Below are 21491 nucleotides of genomic sequence, written 5' to 3' on the forward strand. Positions count from 1 at the left end.
GGAACGACACTCGATTGAACTACCTGCAGGGTCCTATAATAACACCATCCGCTTTAAAACAAAACTGTTATGTTTAAGGGTTTGTTTTGCTCAATAATAAACAACTTTTCCTTTGGAGTTCGGGTAAATATATCCCCAGCGGGAGATACTTTGTAACAGTTGTGTGCGTTCTAAAGAGATATTTTGTAACCGATACATATTTTCCTGCTGACGTCACAGAGAGTGAGGAGATACTTTGTAACAATTCGCGGATATTTAGTAACCGCCTCGCAGACGCTTTAAATCTGTTCTACGAGGGGAAATAAGCAAAGAAATCAGGAATGAAAGTCCGAAATGCACATGTAGTCCCAGGGCTTCCTCTTGAAGAAGCTTGACACCGCCTGTGCTGAAGCTCTGGACGAATTCGCAGCGGTTTTTACCACACAATAGTGTCCAGATTGTCTCACTATGGCTGTTTATGTCGAATCATAAACTCGGCAGTGGAACAAGACTCCTCTCTTACACGAAATATGTGTGTATTTTTTCTTCTTTTCCCTCCTCCTGTTCCTCCATTGCTTGTTGGCGCAACAGCGTTTCATTTGAACAGTCTCCCGTGCGCATATTGTGAAATATCATCTTTATTTACCTTCCCCCTAGTTTGTCTGGGCGCATACGAACGTTTATAGACCGTTAGTGTGCAATATACAGATATATCTCCACATAATCCCACACTATCAATGGGCTGTGTCCGAGCAGTTCAGACTCTTCAGCAGAGGAAAATCACTTTCAAAAGCTCCTTACCTTCTTCCACAAGAGGTTAGTCCGGTTTGGCGAGATGGCTGTGCCTGTTTCTATTGTTGTAGACGGACCGTTATCACTTTGAGAGCTGATAACCGCGGGGAAAGCCCTGTTTTAGAGTACTTCTGTCGTTTTCTTCCTCTCTTTGCCAGAGCTACCAGCCAGGGCGCTTCAAGTGACGTAACGAACCGGGATACGCGCTCCCGACACTGGCCTCCATGACCGTCGTGACGTGCACGAGCACTTCTGCACTTCTTATGCGAGGTGGCACCACGTAGAGGATGATGTGCTGGTTATGTACATTGGGATTCAAGTGTATGAGCTTATTTCGTTATTTCTTTCTTTCTTTTTGTTTGTTTGTTTAGGAAGTAGTTGACATTTTATAGCAGTGTTTATTTTTAGCTTTGTATTTATTTTTCTAATTTTATGTTTATATTTAGTGTTTTATATTTATGCTTACATTTTTTATTTTTTATACAGGTGAGTTTGCATTTATTTTTCATGTTGTTAATATTTATTTGATTAGTGACAGTGCAGAATATGAATTATTTCTAATTAATGTTATTCAAATATATATTTAATTTCTACTTTTTTCATTTTATTTATGCTTGCATGTTTTATTTTTTTCAAGAAATAATTTATATTTTATACAAGTGAGTTCATATATATATATATATATATATGAATTATTTTTAATTAATTTTATTATCCAAATAGCATATATATCAATATATATATCACTTATATATTTGTATTTATTTTTCATAATTTTTATATTTATATTTAGTATTTTATATTTATGCTTGCATTATTTTCTTTGTTTTGTTTTTTTAAGAAATAGTCGATATTTTATATATGTGAGTTCACTTATATAATTGTATTTATTTTTCATAATTTTTATATTTATATTTAGTATTTTATATTTATGCTTGCATTATTTTCTTAGTTTTTTTTTTCAAGAAATAGTTGATATTTTATACAAGTGAGTTCACATATATGTATTTATATCAATCTGATTAGTGACTTGTATTGAGGAATGTAAATTATTTTTAATTAATTTTATTATCCAAATTGCATATATATATATATATATATATATATATATATATATAGATCATATTTTATGTTTTGTTTTTATTTTATATTTATGCTTGCATTTTTCCTTTTTATCGATAAATAGTTGATCTTTTCCACGAGTTCATTTATTTATATTTATATAAATTTTTCGTATTTTTAGATTTATTTTATTAGTCACCTGTCTTGCAGAACATGCATTATTTCTAATTAATTTTATCATCCAAATTACAAATATATACATATAACTTCTTACTTCACTTTTTCATACCATCAGTTTTAACAAAGACAGAAATGTAATTTATTTCTTGATATGACAACTATATATAGATAGATAGATAGATAGATAGATAGATAGAAACACACACACACAAATCATTTGACAGTTGCTGTGGATCAAAAGAATCTGGTAAACATTAAATGTAAATGTAAACAGACAAAACATCATCCATTCTGTTCAGATTAACCCATCATAACATCTTCAAGTGTTCTCTATATGTTCAGCAGTAAAGATTGAAGCTGAATACCCACACGATGGAGGCCTCCTCCAGCATCGGTCTTCTGGATGTAATTTGGGGTTTGACTGATATTACTTGCTTGTGTAACTGAAGCATGACTGCAGGAAAAGGACTCAGAGACCCAGACCGCATTGATCAGGTTCAGGGTGTTCAGTTCCCCTAACCAAGGACATTTTATAAAATTAGACTCTAGTCTCATTCCCTTAACTACAGTATGTGATGCATTATCAGACCAGCACTGTAAGGAAATTACATCATCAGTCTTACTGAAAGCATTTTCAAACCAATTCCATTTGCATCCCATTAATACTTGAAATGTATTTTCCAATGTTGGTCTGTTATTATAATTATTACTTTTAATGCTTCAGTTGCTGTAGGTAAATCCACAGGTTTAATTTAATTTACATATAAAACTTGAAAGGGATTTATTGTTTTGTTTGTTTTTTTAATTACTTATTTCCATTTCCTGTTTTTATAATACATATATCGTCCACTAGAGGTCAGTAGGGATCCTCCTATAGGTTAAGCAACACACGTGATCGCTGTGTACTGTATAAAACACACACGCACACACTTTTCCCATGTTTTATGATGATATTCCATAGGCATTTTACAGAAAATGAGCCAGAGATTATTTAAATACATTAACTTAATGGTAAACAGTTGAGTATTTCATAACAAACGTTAAATAATAGTTAGGACAGTAGAAAGTACAACATATTAGTTGATGAATTCAGATTTTGATTATAGTTTTCTCTAGGTAATATAATCACTAGACAGTCTATGATAAATGTAACCTATTTTGTTTTATCCACCTTATTTTTTTCCTAAGAGTGGGCGAGGTCATTTGTACATTTTATGTAGGACCCTGGTGAAAAAAACCAGCATATGCTGGTTATGTAGGTTTTGATGCTGGTTTAAGCTGGTCCTTTGCTGGTTTTTGCTGGTCATGTTGCTGGTCAAGGACCAGCATGAACTGCAAAGGACCAGCTTAAACCAGCATCAAAACATACCTACCAGCATATGCTGGTTTTTTCACCAGGGGAGGCTTCCGGTCTCATCCACGTCCATTTTTAGCTTTACAAACAGCTCGTTTTACTGGTTGATATTGCAAAATAATGTGTCTTACCACATTATTTTAATGTATTATCTTAATTATGAAGACAAAAGTGGTTTGTAGTGTTTTACCGTTTACTGCACTTTGTTGTTCTTCTCACTAATTCCCTACAGCAGCTAATGAACCGGAAGTCACGCACATTTACAGAAAACGGCTTACTTTTCCGCGTTGAAAAATAAGGTGGATAGATTCTTTAATATAGGCTAATGCCCTCCATAGAAATAAATACAAAAACACCATAAAATAATCATGTCTTCTGTAGTATAACAAATATCAAAGCCAGAAGGAAGTCTTTCTTGATTGAACCAGCCTGAAGAATGTGACTTTCATTACTGAGAGCCTAAAATCAAACAACATAAGAAACAGTCAATTTGTTTAGCATACTGTGGCATGCATATTCAACACTAATATTTATTTTGTGTATCACCTGCATCTTACAGACAGTTTAGACTACTGCTTAGGATAGAGACCTGTCTTCTGCACTCCAAAAGCGGTGATGAAGATGTTGATGATGACGGTGAGAAACACCAGCACAGTAGCCACATTGTTTATTATGTTCAACTTCCTCTGATTGGCCACGTCGTTGAGGTTTTTGCGTGCTGAAAAAGGAAGATTGTTCAAAATAAAATCACTAAATATAAAACATCCTTACAGGTTTTGTGCATAATGCACGATGGATTTCACTCTCACCCATGTGGACAAAGAGAGCCCCCGCGACCACTTGGAAGAAGAGAGACGCGGCGATGAGGACGATGACGGTGAGGTAGTACTTAAACTCTGGGCCCTGCTCCAGGACGGCTTTGAGCTGAGAGGCATTTGCCATGAGCAGCGCCACATCCAGCATGCTCTCTGCTACACTCTTCTTAGTGGCATAATTATTCATGTTGAGAGGTTCTGCAGGCTGAGAAAGAGAGAAATTAAATTAAATTATTAAATTAAATTTAATATTTTTCTGCTATTGTAATTAGCCTTAAATGGAATCAAATGCACCCTTTATGGTATACATATGTGCAGCGTCTGTTGGCCAGATGGCAAAGTAATGCATCTATTGGGTTTATTATATAAAAGAGTATTTTCAGACTCATGCATACTTATTTCAGATGCATTATTCACCTACAGTGTTTTAGAATATTTTCAGTAGAGGAAAACAAGAGGCCATCTACCCTCATCTTTAGGAGAAATATCAGTGGTTTGCAGCAACATCTGTACTCTGTGAGATAAGATCCTTCAAAGACAAAAAAGTTCTCAGCGCACATGAAAAAAGCTAAGTCAGCCTATTTAAATGATAAACCACTGAGAATATTTTTAATATAATTATTCCTCCACTCTCTCTGTTCCAATCTGGACAAACACTTTTTAAAACATTTTTTTTTTTTTTTACAAAACCAACCAAAATAACTATGTTCTAAAACGTTTCAGACACACAGAAAAAAAGTTGTACCCTGCTATTGTTAAAAACTATTTAAAAATAAGTTTGTTAGTACAAATAATGTATTTAGGTTGATGCAGAGATGTTAAGCAATATTTTTGATTTGAATAAAACCATTTAATATAGGTGTTAGCATTTTTAAGCAAATATTTTCCAGTGCATCAAGAGTTTATTTTATACAAAAAAAAAGGTAAATTAAAAATATAAAATGAAGAGTTCATTCACTCTGTTTTTAACAATTTTCAGAATGTTTTTTCATTGTGTATTCCAATTAATAAACTAAAAAAAAAACTACAGCTAACTAACAATAAAACAATAAAAGCATTATAACAAAAAAAGCATGATAATAAAAAACAAAACATGATTTTTGAAAATTTTAAAAAATGTTATCTGTTTTTGCAAATAAACTCTTTAAATATACTTTTTTTATACTTTAAAAAAATCATCAAACAGAACATAATTATTATGCATATTATATTATTATGCATTGTAATTATGCATGTATATACATTCATTACATGCATTATATATATATATATATATATATATATATATATGAAGAGTTCAGATGCAAAACCAGCTAAAAGCCATCTCGGTCAAAAATGAGATAATGATACTGAGTGAATGCTCCCGACACATAGTACACGTCCATCAAATATTTTTACTTCAGACTCGCTAAATTCCAGGCTCAGCCCAATCAGAAGTACCAGTACTTACATAGAAACCTATACAAAGTAGCCAGAAAGAAATGCAAATTTTAAAGAAATGCGTCAGATGGATTTAGGGGCTTTTGCATCTGAACTCTTCATATATATCCCCTTTATATACTATATAAAAGTCTTATACATAGATGTTTGATGTTGGCATCTGCAATAAAATGTATTGCCTTCTTTTTTGAAATGCAATATAAAACTATATGAATATTTGTAAAGTTGGTCATGATAGTTTTATGTACTGTATTGTGTGTAGAATTTTAAGTATCGTTAGTTACCTATTTCTACCAATAGATGGCAACATTTCACTATTGATTTTTCAATCTGCAATGTTTTTTAATAGGAACAGCTTGGGGGCGCTAGATATCCTTGTTTACATACTATTTTTACATTTTTTATATTATTATTATTATTATATGAATAACTAAAAATACTATTATAAAATTATATTATATATATATATATATATATATATATTTTTTTAAAATATATTTTTATTATATATAAATTCCAATACATCTCCTGAAAATTAGCACATTACAGGGATGAGACTAATTTGTAGCTTACTTTGGTGCCAAATATATATATATGATGTAACGTAGATTTTTTTTGTTCTCAACCCACTAAACTATTTTAAAAAGTCGTTATCCACATCAATTCTTGCTCATATCATATTTTTATATTTATCAAGAAAACCTTTCAACCAAATCTCAAAATAAATCCAACACTTTTGCTTCACTTCCTGTTCTTCTTATTTTTGATCTTGGCATTCTTAACACAGCCTTATCTCCGTCTACAGGACCTGTTAGAGACATGTGGGCTGAGAGAGATTGCATCTACATACATGTGACCCTATAGGGAACTAAGTGTTCTGTTGTGCGTCTGCTGTCATTCACAGTGTCCCGCCCCTTACAAACATACATGTTTCATACATGTGATGTAACATAAGAAGCTTGTTTTGTAGAAAAAACTGAATCGTCTCCACCAATCACAGCGCAGTAAAACTAAGACCAGGCAAGCGTCCAAATACCACACGCACAGGCCCACTGTTTTCCTTAATGATGGGGAACGTTTTCCTTTTTTCTTTTTAAAATAAACACCATGGGAGAGGTCAGGAATATTTTACATGTGGGGCCCGTGTCTCTGGCCCACAGGAAGTCCACCTCCCCACCCACTCATTGGCTGCTCTCACGGCCAATAGCAGATGGGAACGGGCGAGGAGGGTTCACTCAAACAAATAACTTTCTTTGCTCCGTCTTCTTCTTACTCCTCTTTTCTGGGCAACCACGTCCCACTACACGTGCAGATACAGAGGAGGAGGGTACATGTAAACATTCAAACCCCCTATACTGCTCTGAAAACACCTTATTCACCACAGAAATGAGAAAAACACTCACACACACTATATAAACAGTACAAACACACATACAAAGCAGGTTAGGTTGTTTACAAATTGTAGTCCTTTACTGACTCTAAGTTACATGACAAAAATTGTAATTTGTAATGTAATCCATTACATTACACATTTTAGGTAATGTAATCAGACTACATTTAGATTACTTTTGACCTTGAACTTGTTTATCACATTGATAAATATGATCATCTTGTACCATATTGATATAAAAAAAACTGAGAGTAAGAAAATATGTTCTGTTTGTTATTAACAAAACATTATGTCAAGGTTTCTCAAACTGGGGTTTGTGAAGATAAAAATATACGAATATATATACTAAAATATAATATATAATATACTAAAAATAATATGTAATTATGTAATCAATAAAAAGCAACTGTGTACATATTTTAAAATGTAATTTAACCTGTAATATATATTAAACGCATAAATGCACATTAAATTCATTGCATAATTTGAAAAAACATACACAATAAAAATATCCTGTAAATGACACATAATAAAAATATTTATTTTATTCTGTCATATTTCATCTTAAGCTTTTCATTGACACTGTTAAAATGTTTTCAAATGTTAACGATAATTAACAAAATTTCCAATAATATTTTACACAATAAATATTAAAATGTTTTGTGTTTATTTCTCTGTTTGATTAGTTGATCCTAGTTTTAAACATTTAATATTTCATATTTTATGGCATATTTCCAATTTGTTAAAATTGAAAGTAAAACAATAAAATATATACATGAACACACAGGACAAATAAATGGGTTAATATGACATTTACATAGCAAAACGAAAACAGCTGAAATCTATTATAAAATTTTATTTTTGTTTCATTACTTTAATTTTTCATTAAAATGTTAGTAATTTTGTTGTATTTGTGTCATTTTTATTTATTTATTTTTTTAAAGAAAATATGTTTTAGCATCTGTATAGTGAAAATGTGTATAGTATTTTTAAATTGAATTTAATTATGTTTTTTAATAGTAATTTGTTTTAATTTATTTAGTTTTGCTTGTTTTAATACTTTAAATAACCTAAAAACCTAAAATACATTAAAATGAGAAGTGTTGTTTATTTTATTTTATTTTATTGCAAGTCATGAAAATTATTTTTAAATGGTTTCAGAAAATAACCCTGCTGCATACATTTTATCTTATGCAAGAGAACAACATAGAAACATGCCAAAAGCACCTTATTAATCACATAGAAATTAAAAATCTAGTTTTATTAATTATGTTTTCTCATTAAACTCTTAAAATAGAAAAAAAACTGGATTAGGACACCAGCACTCCCCACATGTTGTGGGAAACTGACCAACACTCATCATTCTTAGTTTAGTCTGTGACTTAACTATCATTTTGAAGTCAGGAAATGGTCAAATCGCTGGGCCGCTGGGTCAGATCCATCTCGCCCTCTACTTCCTTTCTTTAATCCATTCATTTTCAAGTCATGAGCCACTCACCTTTTTAAACCAAAAGCACCATCCCATGAACTGAGGAAAAGTTCTGTTTACTTACAATGACATAATCTTGCTCATTTAAAACCTTTAAAACAAAGGAAGCATTGGAACGTTTTCCCCAAAGCCATTATTAGTTATGAAAGATTCTCATAAAAGCCTTTTCCTCTTGACTGTGGTATGGGGTGTGCTGTAAAACAAAGGTCTTTCTGTCTCTATGGGATTCATGTTACGATGATAATATTGTGCCATTTTATGACTACAAAGCTTTTTTGCAGTTCCGTGCTTTGACATGCCAGGATAACATTAGAACCGGTTTATACATTTCAGTTCATATGAAAGCTACCGTTCTTACTGACCTGAGGCAACGGTGCAAAATGAGCGAAATTTTAAGTGCTGACTTTACCGTTTGACATCTATAAAACACTGTTGGACACCCTGGCAGTGTTTCCAAGTGAGTTCACACTGTATGTATAGCTTGACCTTTGACCTCATATTTCTAGGCCCTAAATCTGAGCAATAAAATATAAAGCTTTGAATGTAACGAAATGTCAATCAGTCAACACATGCGCGGTTACATAAGAATATGTCAGAACTGTCAACTCAGCCCTGCGTTGCAACATTCGCCATCAGTGTTGTCACGGCAACCGGAGATCGGTGTAAACAGAGCTGGTAAAGTTACATGTTGCCTCAGAGCTTCCAGAGGTGAGCCAATCAGGACCAGGATGCATTGACGTCCTAGCCAATTAGAGAGTGAATGGAGCTTTAGGAATGTGTTGACAGGTCAGTAGGGGCCCAGGGTGTTCTGGGAATGTTAGATACAGTAAACCTCAGTTCCCCAGCAACTGTAGGGGACAAAGAACACATGGAGTATTACAACATATTTGCTGAAAGCATCACAAACATTTTAGGATGTCTAATAAAAATCTGAGAGAGTCAATATTTTACATGTATTTTGCCCCGTTCAAGTTTGTTTAGGCAGCCTTTGAAGTATTTTACTGGAAAAATATATGCAAGACTCAAGATGAAAAAAAAGCACATTACTTACTCACCATGCTGTTCATCTTCAGAACACAAATTAAGATATTTTTTATGAAACGTGAAAGTTTTCTGACTCTGTGTACAACAGACAGCAATGCAGTTGACACATTTAAGGCCCAGAAAGGTAGTAAGGACATCATTAAAATAGTCCATGTGTTGAATAAAGTTGTTATTTTTGTCTTCTTTGCGCAGTAAAAGAATTCTCGTAGGTCGTATTTCATTAAAAATATCTTAATTTGTGTTGCAAAGCTGAACGAAGGTCTTACGGGTTTGGAACGACATGAGAGTGAGTAATTAATGACAGAACTTTCATTTTTGGGTGAACTGTCCCTTTAATTCTTACTACAGGTTACTTTGTTGCCAGTAGGTGGTGACATGTGACTTGTTTTTATGAGTGAATCATTTGAATCATTTGTTTATTGCTCTTGAATCTTCACCCAGTTTGTTTAAACACATTTGTTTTCTTAGCGCACAAAAAGTATTCTTATAGCTTGGACTATTTTAACAATGTCCTTACTACTTTTCTAGGCCTTGATTGTGTAAGTTGCGTTGCTGTCTATGCAGGGTCAGAAAGGTCTTAAAAAATATCTTAATTTGTTTTTCGAAGGTAAACAAAGGTCTTACGAGTTTGGAACGACATGAGAGTGAGTAATTAATGACAGAATTTCATTTTTGGGTGAACTGTCCCTTTAATTCTTGTGACAAGTTACTTTGTTACCAGTAGGTGGTGACATGTGGCTTGTTTTTACAAGTCTTTTGAATCATTTGTTTTTTGCTATTGAATTGTCATCTGATTCATTTTAACACTGATTTTTTCATGAACGTCAACATTCATACATCATACGTCTCATTTAGAAAGCAACTTTTGTATTCCAAAGTAAGAAAGAAATGAGCAATTTACACCTCACAAGTTAAAATGAGACAGCCCAGATGATGTACCTTATGTTGCTGACAAATGTGACACGCCGCCTTTGAATTTAGACACTGAAATGACTCATTCATGAGTGAGTCATTGAATTATTCACTCAACCAGTTTGTTCAACAACACAAATTCATTCAAGAACAAAACGCCACTGCTGTGTGTTTGTTTGGAGATGCTTAATGATTCATCCTGCTTTTAGAAATGTTTCTGATGGCAGAGCAAATGTATATGAACTACCAAAACATCTTTTTTATAGTGTATACTAGAAGCCTATATTGTAGTGCAGCATAGCTTCTTTGTTATGTACTAATTGTTTTACCAAAACCACTGAAGGCCTTGTAGTTTATCGCTCAAGTACACTGAAGTATAAGTCTATGCCTGACCCTCAAGCTGTTGTTTATTCTCCCATTGAGAAAATAAGTGCTTGTGAGAGCGTGTTTAACCGACTACACATGGACGGGTTCAGTCTGTATAAACCAATAAAACTGGGTCTTCTATCACTGACAGCGTGTCTGCATTTGTGCAATAACAGATTTCTTTTCTGTGTCTAAGTGAAGTTATCCGTGGGCCGTATTGTGGGCTGTTTGGATTTGAAGAGGGTCACACTATGTTTATGCTGACAGTTGCTATAAACACTGGAACATCTTCACTTCATATCAAACACGGGCAAAGTGGAGGCGGAGGGGATGTGACGGGACACGCCCCTTCCCTGCCTGCTGAGCCTGCGGGAGCTGTCACACCTCATGAACCCTGTGACCTCACACATATACACACACACACACACACATCCTTATGTCACGACATTCATATGATCACAAAAAATAAAAGTAATGTTTATATATGTTATATGAATAAATATAATGTTTATATGAATAAATAATGTAGATAATAATGATGATAAAACAAGTAATCATGAAATTTTATATATATATATATATATATATATATTGTAACAACAACAACTTTTTTTAATAGTAGTAATAGTAGTGTCATTATTATAATTATATATTTTATGTATATCATTTTTTAATTTATTTATTTTTATTAATAATTATTTATTATTTTTATTAATGATTATTATGATCATCATCATTTATTTATTTTGTTTTTATTTTATAATTTATAAAAAATATTTCTGTTTTTATTTTTATATAATTATTATTATTGTTACTATTATAAATTACAAATAAATTATATCAAATTAAAAAATAAATAATTATAACATCATCATTTATGTATGCATTGATTTTATATTCATTTCTTTGAATACCATAATTTATTTATATATATTTGTATTTATTTATTTATGTTTGTATTTACTTTTTATTTGTTTACAATGAATCTTTTTTAATTAGTGATTTATTTTTTGTTTTTATATAATAATAATTATTATTATAAATAAATGATAAACAAACAAGATTATCAATGTATGCATTTATTTTTCATTTATTATTATTATTATTATTATTATCATAATTTATTTATTTTATGTTTGTATTTACTTTGCATTTATTTATAATTAATTATTTTGAATGATTATTGTTATATTTAATAATTATTGTTATTATAAATAAATGAAAACTAAATTATATATCAAAAAATAAATAAACAAACAAATAAAAAATTATAACAATTTGTGTATGCGTTTATTTTATATTAATTTCTTTGAATATCATCATTTATTTATATATTTGTATTTATTTATTTATGTTTGTATTTACTTTTTATTTATTTACAATTAATCTTTTTTAATTAGTGATTTATTTTTTTGTTTTTATACAATATTATTATAAATAAAGATCATCATCAATGTATGCATTTATTTTTCATTTATTATTATTATTATTTATTTGATGTTTGTATTTACTTTGCATTTATTTATAATTAATTTTATTATATATATTTAATAACTATTGTTGTTATTCTAAATAAATGAAAAATAAATTATATATCAAATAAATAGTATGCAAACAAATAGTATGCATTTATTTTATATTTATTTCTTTGAATATCATCATCATTTTTTTATGTTTGTATTTACTTTTTATTTATTTATAATTAATGATTTTTATATCATTTTTAAATCATTTTGTCAGTTTTTATTTTATATAATTATTATTGTTGTTATAAAAAATGATAAACAAACAAGATTATCATCAACATCATCAATGTATTTTATTATTATTATTATTATTATTATTATTCATTTATTATTATTATTATTATTTAAATATTTAATCAATTCATTCCTTCTAGATATAGGTCTTTAAAATGACACAGTGAAACTGTAATAAACTAATATAAACTCATTGAGTAATTTGCTAACAAACAATCTGTCACCTGCGCTGACTTCCTGACACTGTGACTCTCCAGTGTGTCACTTCTGCTGCTATTGTGTTCATATGGGAGGTTGGGAACCGACGCGTTGTTTTCACACAGGCAGAGGAAAGGGTTTGTGTATTAACTGTGTGGTTGACTTCATCTGAATTTGTCATGAGGATGTGGCTAAATAGAGGCTGAGAAAAGAAGCTGATTTAGATACAGAAATGTTGAATAGAAAAAAAACTCTCAGTTCTTCTTTTGAGGTGGTGGCTCACCAAATACACTGCAGACCACTTGTGTGAGACACCACATGAGACATTTGACAAGGTTAAACTCAGTTTTTCTTCTCCAATTCTGTACATTCACACACACATAAAGGCAAACTTTGGGTTTATCTACCCACAACACCCCTCACTCTCTCCTTTTGACTACATTCCATTTTAGAAACGTTTTTGGAACTAAAGAACATTTTTCCACTATAAAGAATCTTTTGTGGAATTGAAAGTTCCATGGGTGTAAAAGGTTCTAAATGGAACCATAGATGCCAATAAAGAACCTTGTATTTACATTTCTGCTTTTAGGAGATATATTTGAGTTAAAGACATAAATGAGACCTCCATGAGATAGAAAAGCAACCTCTGAGCAATAAACTCATCTTCTGGGTAGCATAAACACACACATATACGCACACACAATCTGTCTGGCAAAAGTAGAAGACTGTGCGAAGCCATAATGGAGCCCAAGGGAGACGCCGCTCTTCAAGAATTCGTACTCGTATCATCCCTGACCCTGTCATACCAATGTGTGAGGAGTTAGAGAACAGGAAATGTTTATTTGACACTTTAAGCTTCGGGACAAAATTCCTACCTTCGGCTTTCCCATGAACCCACCAAACATTCTTTATATTTCCTGTAGTGACACAAGGACGAGAAGATGATCGGATACGCTGCCCTGGTGGGTTGTCACTGGAGTAACTACATGATGAGAGCCGGTTGGGGATGTGCGTGTGGATTTAACGTTAGTTTGGGGGCAAAACTGTCCCCAAAAGAGCTAAATCTGAACAAACCTCCCTTTGGGGACATTCAGGGACGTCCCTCAATTGAAATGCACTCATAAACAAGGAGTATTTATATATATATATATATATTTTTTTTTTCTTCCTCAGATTAAAAGTGTAAATAAAAAACAAACAAAAATATATTTTGTATTTTTTTGGTTTGTTTATATACTTCTTACATTTTTAACATTTATTTTATTTAATTGTATTTTTATTTATTTCTTTATTTTATTTTATTTTATTTACTCATTTGTGTGTTTGTTTGTTTGTTATTATTTTGCATTTTGGGAATGTGAGTGTGGACTTTGCTAAATTTGACCAAACCTCCCTTTGGGGACATTCAAGGATAGATGTTTTTTCTCTCTCCCTCAGATTAAAAATGTAAGTGAGAAAAAAAAATATTTTGTAATTTTTGTTTATATAAGTTTTTTTTTTCTTCTTCTTATTTTTTTAAAATTTTTATTTGTATTTATTTATTTCAAAGTGAGTTTTTTTTTCATTTGTTCATTTTTGTTTTCTCAGATTAAAAATGTAAATGGGAAAAAAGTTAGGTATTGTTTATATATATATATATATATATATATATATATATATGTATATATATATAATTTTTGAACAAACATTTATTTATTTATTTACTATTTTTATATTAGTTTTTTTAGTTTTATGTATGTATTTATTTGTTTATTTGTACTTTTTTGTTTTTAATTTAATTTCTAATAATATTATTCTTTAATTTAATTTAATTTTATTTTTTTTATTTATTTATTTATTTGCATTTACATTTTGGGAATATCTGTGTGGACTTGACTATAATTTTAGGCCAAAACTGTCCCCAAGAGTCTGACCAAACCTTTATTTTATTTATTTTAATTAATTATTTAATTAATTTAAAATGTATTTTAATTGTAATTTTTTTATTTATATATTTTTTTTATTTACTTATTCTTTTTATTTAGTTATTTATTTTGTTATTTTAGTTTATTTAGTATTTTATGTATGTATGTATTTATTCATTCATTCATTCATTCATTCATTCATTTTTTTCTGTTTATTTATTTATTTATTCATTTGTTTATTTGAACTTTTACATTTTGGGAATAAGTGTATGGACTTGACTATAATTTAAGACCAAAACTGTCCCCAAGGTGAGCTAAATTTTATTTTATTTTATTTTATTTTATTTTATTTTATTTTATTATTTTATGTTATGTTATGTTATGTTATTTTATTTTACAAATGTATATGTGGACCCAACTATAGTCCAAAATTGTCCCCAAAAGTGAGCTAAATCTGACCAAACCTCCCTGTGGAGACCATTAGGGACGTCCTAAATTAAAAACTCACTTATAAACACTTTTTCTCTAACACTAAATAATGCAAAAAGTTATTTTTTGTCCTTATAATTACACCAACTTTGCATAAAACCAATTTTACATTAAAAAATAACAATAAAAGTCGGTTTGTCCTCATTTACGAGTATATGTCAGTGTGTTCTGCTAGGTTTTATTGGGATACGGCGACACAGAGCTGGACAACCGGGGTGTCACTTCTAGAAACTGGGTCATGATGTTCGGCGTTAACCCAGGACGAGTTATAGCCTCTAAAAATTGCTTCAGAAATCACATGCAGAATGCACAATAGCCACAGACACACGCTGTCCTCCTCCGTCCTTTGATAAACAGTTTATCTGCGGCGCTGGACTCAGGGCTCTCTGTCCCTATCTGTCCTGGAAACAATAATAAAGAGAGAAAAGGGGAGACAGAAGTGTAAATGGAGGAGCAGGTTCCTGAGCTCAGGGTGGAGGACTGTGTTTGTCAGTTCAGTTTTCCAGCACCATCTTATCACCCTGTTTCATTCCTCCCTCGTTTATTCTGTATCTCCCCTGAGCTCCGTCTCTCTCTATTGTCCCTCCCTATGAAAACATGACCTCAGACAAACAGGACTTGAGCAGACCGAGAATCTGGCATGATGGAAACTCAATGTGCCCACAGAAACATCCCACAAAGCTTGGCAGTGTTTCGTGCCATGGAGAGTGAAATAAAGAGATGCTAAGGAGTATAATTTAATTACATTTTTCAAAATGTAATTTCGTTTCACTTAATTAAATATATAATTAAATATATTTTTATCCTATTATATTATCCTATTTTTTGCAGCTTGTGTTGTGTTGCCACTTAGAACATGGAGATATAATTTTAGTGTATTTAATGTATATTTTTATTTAATTTAATATAAATTTATTTAAAGTAAATATTTAATTTAACATTTTCAATTAGTCTTTTGTTGTAATTAATCAATTTAACTTTATTAAATATTTAAATCTATATTTATTCAATGTTTTCATTACATTTAAATATTAAATATATATTAATTTATTAATTTTATTAATTTATTTTAGGATTTTGTTGTATTAGTTTAGAAATAAATGAATGTAAGACAAAGTTGTAGCTAAGAAAAATATATTTATTTTATTTATTTTTTTTTTTTTTGTGGGTGTATTTCATGTAAAAGTTTATTTAATTATTTATTTATTTCATTTATTTATAATTGTATTTATTTAATCCAAGTTTATTTAAAGTAAATATATTAATTAGGTTAATTTATTATTCAACATTTTTAATTACATGTAAGTTTATTGAAGTCTTTAAATATCTTTTTTTTTAAACGTGAAAGAGATAACAGAAAGATGTAAAATAGTTTAAAATTCCATTATTTATTTGCTTTAATTTTATTTTGTAAATGTAACATTATTATTTAACACTTTAATGACATATAAGTACATGTACAATGTAATTTTAATGTACAATAACAAATTAAAATATTTACATTTTCAATAATACAACTTATTTAATTAAAATTATATATATATATATATATATATATTACATTTGTTAATTACAATATTAAAAAATATATATTTATTACATTTAAAAATTAAATTACTTTATTTTGTTAAAATTTATTATTAATTTTATAAACCTTGGCTGTACAGTGGCATGAAATATAAAAGAGATATTATGAAGAGATTTTAAGTAGTTTTAATTTAATTTCCATTATTTAATTGTTTTCATTTATATATTTTATTTTGTAAATATAATATTATTATTTAACATTTTAATTACGTTATTTTATATAAATGTAATTTTAATGTACAAAAATATAAATTAAAATATAATTTGATTAATTTATTTTTTATATAAATAATATAGCTTTCATTTCATTGAAACTGTGTGTATATTATATATGTATATATAATTTATTAATTACAATATTAAATGATTGAATATTTTTATTTTATTTTATTTATTTTATTTTAAAAACTTTGGCTGTACTCTGGCACAGTAGTTTACAGTTCAATTATTTAAACATTTTAATTAATGAATTTTATTTTGTAAATTCAATATATTGTACTTTACCTTATATTTTCAATTAATTAAATCTATGTAAATATATCATTAAATACATTGTCCTTTTAAAAATTTGATTTACGCCTTTTCCAGCCACTTTTTTTGTGTTTAGAGCGGTAATGTAGCCCCCAGTGTAGTTCCCAAACACGTCCACACATTTAACATGTCTCTGTTAAACCCATATTCCCTTTATGCTCGATTTTAACCGAATCCAACGATGCATATTTGTATTCCCATCCTAGCAACAAGCCATAAGATAAAATTGCACATTTGCAGCGAGACCAACCCATTTTCCCCACTTGTGAACAATTTCCACCATTCTCTCATTACCACCAGTGGCCTGTAATCATAAAAGAGGGCAGCAGATATTTTCAAGGGAATTTATAGCGCATTGAAAATGACAGATGATTATACTGCAGGCATTTAGCTCTGTCAGACTGACCTCGAAATCGCTCCGATTTATACATGGCGTTACTGTATGATTATACCAGTGCTCTTTAATTGTGTCACACGCTCTAAAGTTAGAGGACGTGTGAATATGTGTGTGTGCGGACGGGTGCGGTCGGGGCACTGTTGGTATGGGCAGGGCAGGGCATCTAAATGGCCTGGATTGGGCAGCTGCAGCTCTGGAAAGCACCGAAACGGCCGTCAGCTTTAGTCACATGAGCTGGAATGTCTCTCTTACTGAATACAGTTCAAACTTCTAGAAACACGAGTGCAAATTCCTGCTCTGCTGGTCAGCTAGAGGGAGACAGGCCTTTCTCATCATGGGAGTTGTGGCCCGCGGCACAAAGCGCCGGTGTCATATTACAGTGGAACGTCCAGTTTGTCAAATGACTGCTGCTGGAGTGGCTGAAAAACGCATTAGGTTTTATTATCTGCATGTGTATGTGTGTGTGCTGAGAAGAATCTCTCGGGCGCGCTGACTTCAGATTTATGTGGCTGTGATGACTCATCCCCGCTCTGAAGGCCGTGTAGTGTCTGAGATGCTTCCACCGGGATGTTTGTGGGCTCGTGCAGTACCAACTTTGTCCTGCAGGGGAATAAGTAGCTCAGAGCAAAACTGTATTGCTCAGAGCTTGGCCTTTTATTGATGTTTCACTATAGTGACATTTTAGTTTCAGATGTTGCTTTAAAAATGACAAAAAAAAAAAAATACAATTACAGCTTGTGTTGTGTTGCGGCTTAATACAAGGGAATATACTAGGTAGCTTAATTTGAGCGTTTTAATGTAAATTTAAAAAAAGGATTATTTAAAGTAAATATTTTTTAAACATATTTAATTACTCTTTTGTTTTAATGAATACATTTTATTGTATGCTACTTTATTCAGTTTATTTAAATCTAATGGATTCACTACATTTAAATATTAATTAAATATATAATTTTTTATTTGGGGATTTTGCTTGATTCATTTGGAAATAATGCATGTAAAACAGTTTATCTATGTGTTGTAAGAAAGTGAAAAAGATTTATTTTAATGTTTTGTGTATTTCATGTAAAATTGTGTAAGTAAAAAAAATACACAATATTTTTTATTATTTTTGTTACTGTTTCTTTTCAGATTAAAATTTGGCTTCAAATTAAATTTGGTTTCAAATTAAACCAAAATTATTGCTATTTTACATGTTTTCAGATGCTGCTTTAAAAATGTGAAAACAAAGTTAAAATAAAGTAAAAATAAAAAGTAAAAAGAAAAGAAAACAGCACACAACATTAATAGTAAATAATAATAATAATAATATTGCACACAACATTAATAGTAAAATATTATTATTATTATTAAAAATATTGTATTTTAACATTTGGCATATTCATTTTCAATACATAGTATGTTATCGTTTGTGTGTGTGTGTGTATGTATATAGATAGATAGATTAGAAAATGTAAATATTTATTGTTATTTTATATATATATATATAAATAATAGTTTTTATTATTTTAAATTAGATTTTACTTTTATGTTCTGTTTTCACTTTAATTTTAGTTAAAGTCATTTTATTGTGTTTTTGTCATTTTTATTTGTCTATTTAGTTTAAAAATGAAAAAAGTTTAATTATTAAAATTTATTATTATTATTATTTTATTTTTTACATTTTTCATGATATTATTTGCCAAATTAATTTTAAATACATAATTTCTTATTGTGTATATGCATATAAATTGAAGAGAAAATGATATTGTTTTTATTATTTTAATTTCTAAAATAATTTTGCCACGTACATACAGTATATACATTATAAATATATACATATACATCAATATTATTTAAGTATTATTGATATACTTAAGTATTATTGATATACTATTAAAGTTTTTTAATCATTTAAATTAGATTTTACTTTTATATGTTCTGTTTTCACTTTAATTTTAGTTTGTTTTAGTCATTTTATTGTGTTTTTGTCATCTTTATTCGTCTTTTTCAATGACAATGTCTATACTTAAAAAAATATGTCTGCTGTATACCATATATTTATAAATTATTTTATTTTAATTTAATTATGTTAGTTAACATTAATTTTGTTTCAGTATTTTTATGGTTGTTATTTTAGTTTACTATAAAAACCCTATATATAGTACATTGCAAATATTGATTTTTCTCTAAAAATGCAAATAAAATAAAAATAAAAATACAGTTGCACTTACAATATTAATATTAATATATATTATTTACAAAAAAAAATTTATATTGCAAATTTGCCATGTTAATTTTAAATACCCATGAATGCCCTTTTCACATGTATGTCTTTAAAATATCAAAAGTGTGATTGTTAGCAGGCGTGGAAAGTACATTCTGTTTATGAAAATACAACAATGCAGCAATTCCTCTGTGAAAGTCCAAAACAGAAATTCAGAGTGGCAAACAAACAGTTCAAAGACGTGAAAAAGAATAGAAATGTTTTGTGCATTTGCGTGCGCACATCAATCAAAGAGACAGGAAAATCTCTGTGCGAGTCGAACGGGCTACATAAATAATCTCAGAATACATCAAACATCTCTGCTTGCATCTCCTCTACTGACAACAGGATGGACAAATGCCAAACAAGGACAAACTCTATCCCGACTATGCCGAACAGCCTCCAATGGGCCGCTCTTATTACATAAGCATCCGAGTTTCACATTTGTTTGTGTATTCGCCTGGGAAATTCGCTTCAGTCCGACGAAGCGCATGGAAACCCAAGGTCATGACATCTAGTTTCTTGATACCACAAAAAAAGGTGGTGTAACATGCAAGGTTGTAGCATAAAAACACACTTGAATTAGTTTACAAAGCATTGCTTTGTGGTCCAGAGTCTCAAATTATCCAAGCGCTGCCTGTTGACCACAACACATCCTCTATGAAAAGATTTCACACCTTTCTCGTTGCTTTAAAAACCCACAAATGACTCACTGTGCCTTACACGCACACGTAAAGCTGCTTTCAATCAGTGCACCATTAAAGCAGCTGGACTCTTTAGGTGCACAGGCTGCTGGGTTGCTGCCGGTGTCGTATGGGACTAACCGATGACTGGTATTAAATCCACACCCATATTATATTAGTGTGAAACGGGCCAACAGCATCTTTAACAGACATGCCTCTCATACCAGAGTATGAGTTACTCTTTGTGGCTGAAGGACACAGGTTAATGCATAGGCTAGCATGTTTTAAAGTGAAAACACATTGGCCTAAGAGTCTGTAGGAAGACGGTTCCAGAGGGGAAAGTTATATAACAGGAAATGGTTATATAATCTACAACATATGCTTTATATATATATATATATATATATATATATATATATCATGAATGACAGACATATATAAAGCATATGTAGTATATGGAGTGTGTGTGTGTATATATATATATATATATATATATATATATACATACTTTTATATGTGTGTGTATATTGATATACTTTTTTAAGTGCTTCCTACCATTTTTTACACATTACATTTCAAATGTGTATTTTTAAGCAATTTTTACATGTATTTTTGTGTGTATGTGTGTGTGTGTGTATATATATATATATATATGATATACTTTTTTAGTTGTTTCTTACCATTTTTTTACACACTACATTCCAAATGTGTATTTTTAAACAAATTTTATTTCTACAAAAATAAAATTTCTATGAAAAAATTAATTTGGTTAATTAAAAATGTATATTTTTAAGCATACATTGTTTTAGTTTTAGGACAATGTTGACTACTGTATATATATGATATACACTTTTACACAAGTATTTCTTAAAAT

The 21491-nt window shown here is 30.1% G+C and overlaps 2 protein-coding genes and 1 long non-coding RNA gene across 12 annotated transcripts in view; 1 reads left to right on the forward strand and 2 right to left on the reverse strand.

Moving 5' to 3' along the window:
* erc1b (ELKS/RAB6-interacting/CAST family member 1b) overlaps positions 1–959 on the reverse strand; it is a 256072-nt gene extending 255113 nt beyond the window's left edge. For 3 of the 8 annotated variants that reach the window (XM_051107019.1, XM_051107018.1, XM_051107024.1), the window contains exon 1: positions 781–959. The gene's annotated coding sequence lies outside the window, so the exon portion shown is untranslated. The remainder of the gene's footprint in view (positions 1–780) is intronic. The other 5 variants (XM_051107022.1, XM_051107021.1, XM_051107020.1 and 2 more) reach the window with 2 other exon arrangements.
* On the forward strand, positions 1–4277 carry LOC127163694 (uncharacterized). Its single transcript, XR_007827527.1, has 4 exons — positions 1–795; positions 930–1092; positions 3927–4003; positions 4141–4277. It is a non-coding gene; the product is annotated as an uncharacterized LOC127163694 (long non-coding RNA).
* Positions 2941–21491, reverse strand: part of ninj2 (ninjurin 2) — a 27444-nt gene continuing 8893 nt past the window's right edge. Inside the window, exons 2-4 of one of the 3 annotated variants that reach the window (XM_051107029.1) lie at positions 4177–4387; positions 3957–4085; positions 2941–3826 (exon numbers count right to left, since the gene is read on the reverse strand). In XM_051107029.1, coding sequence (XP_050962986.1) covers positions 3816–3826; positions 3957–4085; positions 4177–4387 — 351 coding nt within the window. In that variant the 3' untranslated portion in view covers positions 2941–3815. Of the gene's footprint in view, positions 3827–3913; positions 4086–4176; positions 4388–21491 lie in introns of all 3 variants that reach the window. The other 2 variants (XM_051107028.1, XM_051107027.1) reach the window with 2 other exon arrangements.

This window comes from Labeo rohita, chromosome 4, assembly GCF_022985175.1.
Source record: "Labeo rohita strain BAU-BD-2019 chromosome 4, IGBB_LRoh.1.0, whole genome shotgun sequence".
NCBI lineage: Eukaryota > Metazoa > Chordata > Actinopteri > Cypriniformes > Cyprinidae > Labeo > Labeo rohita.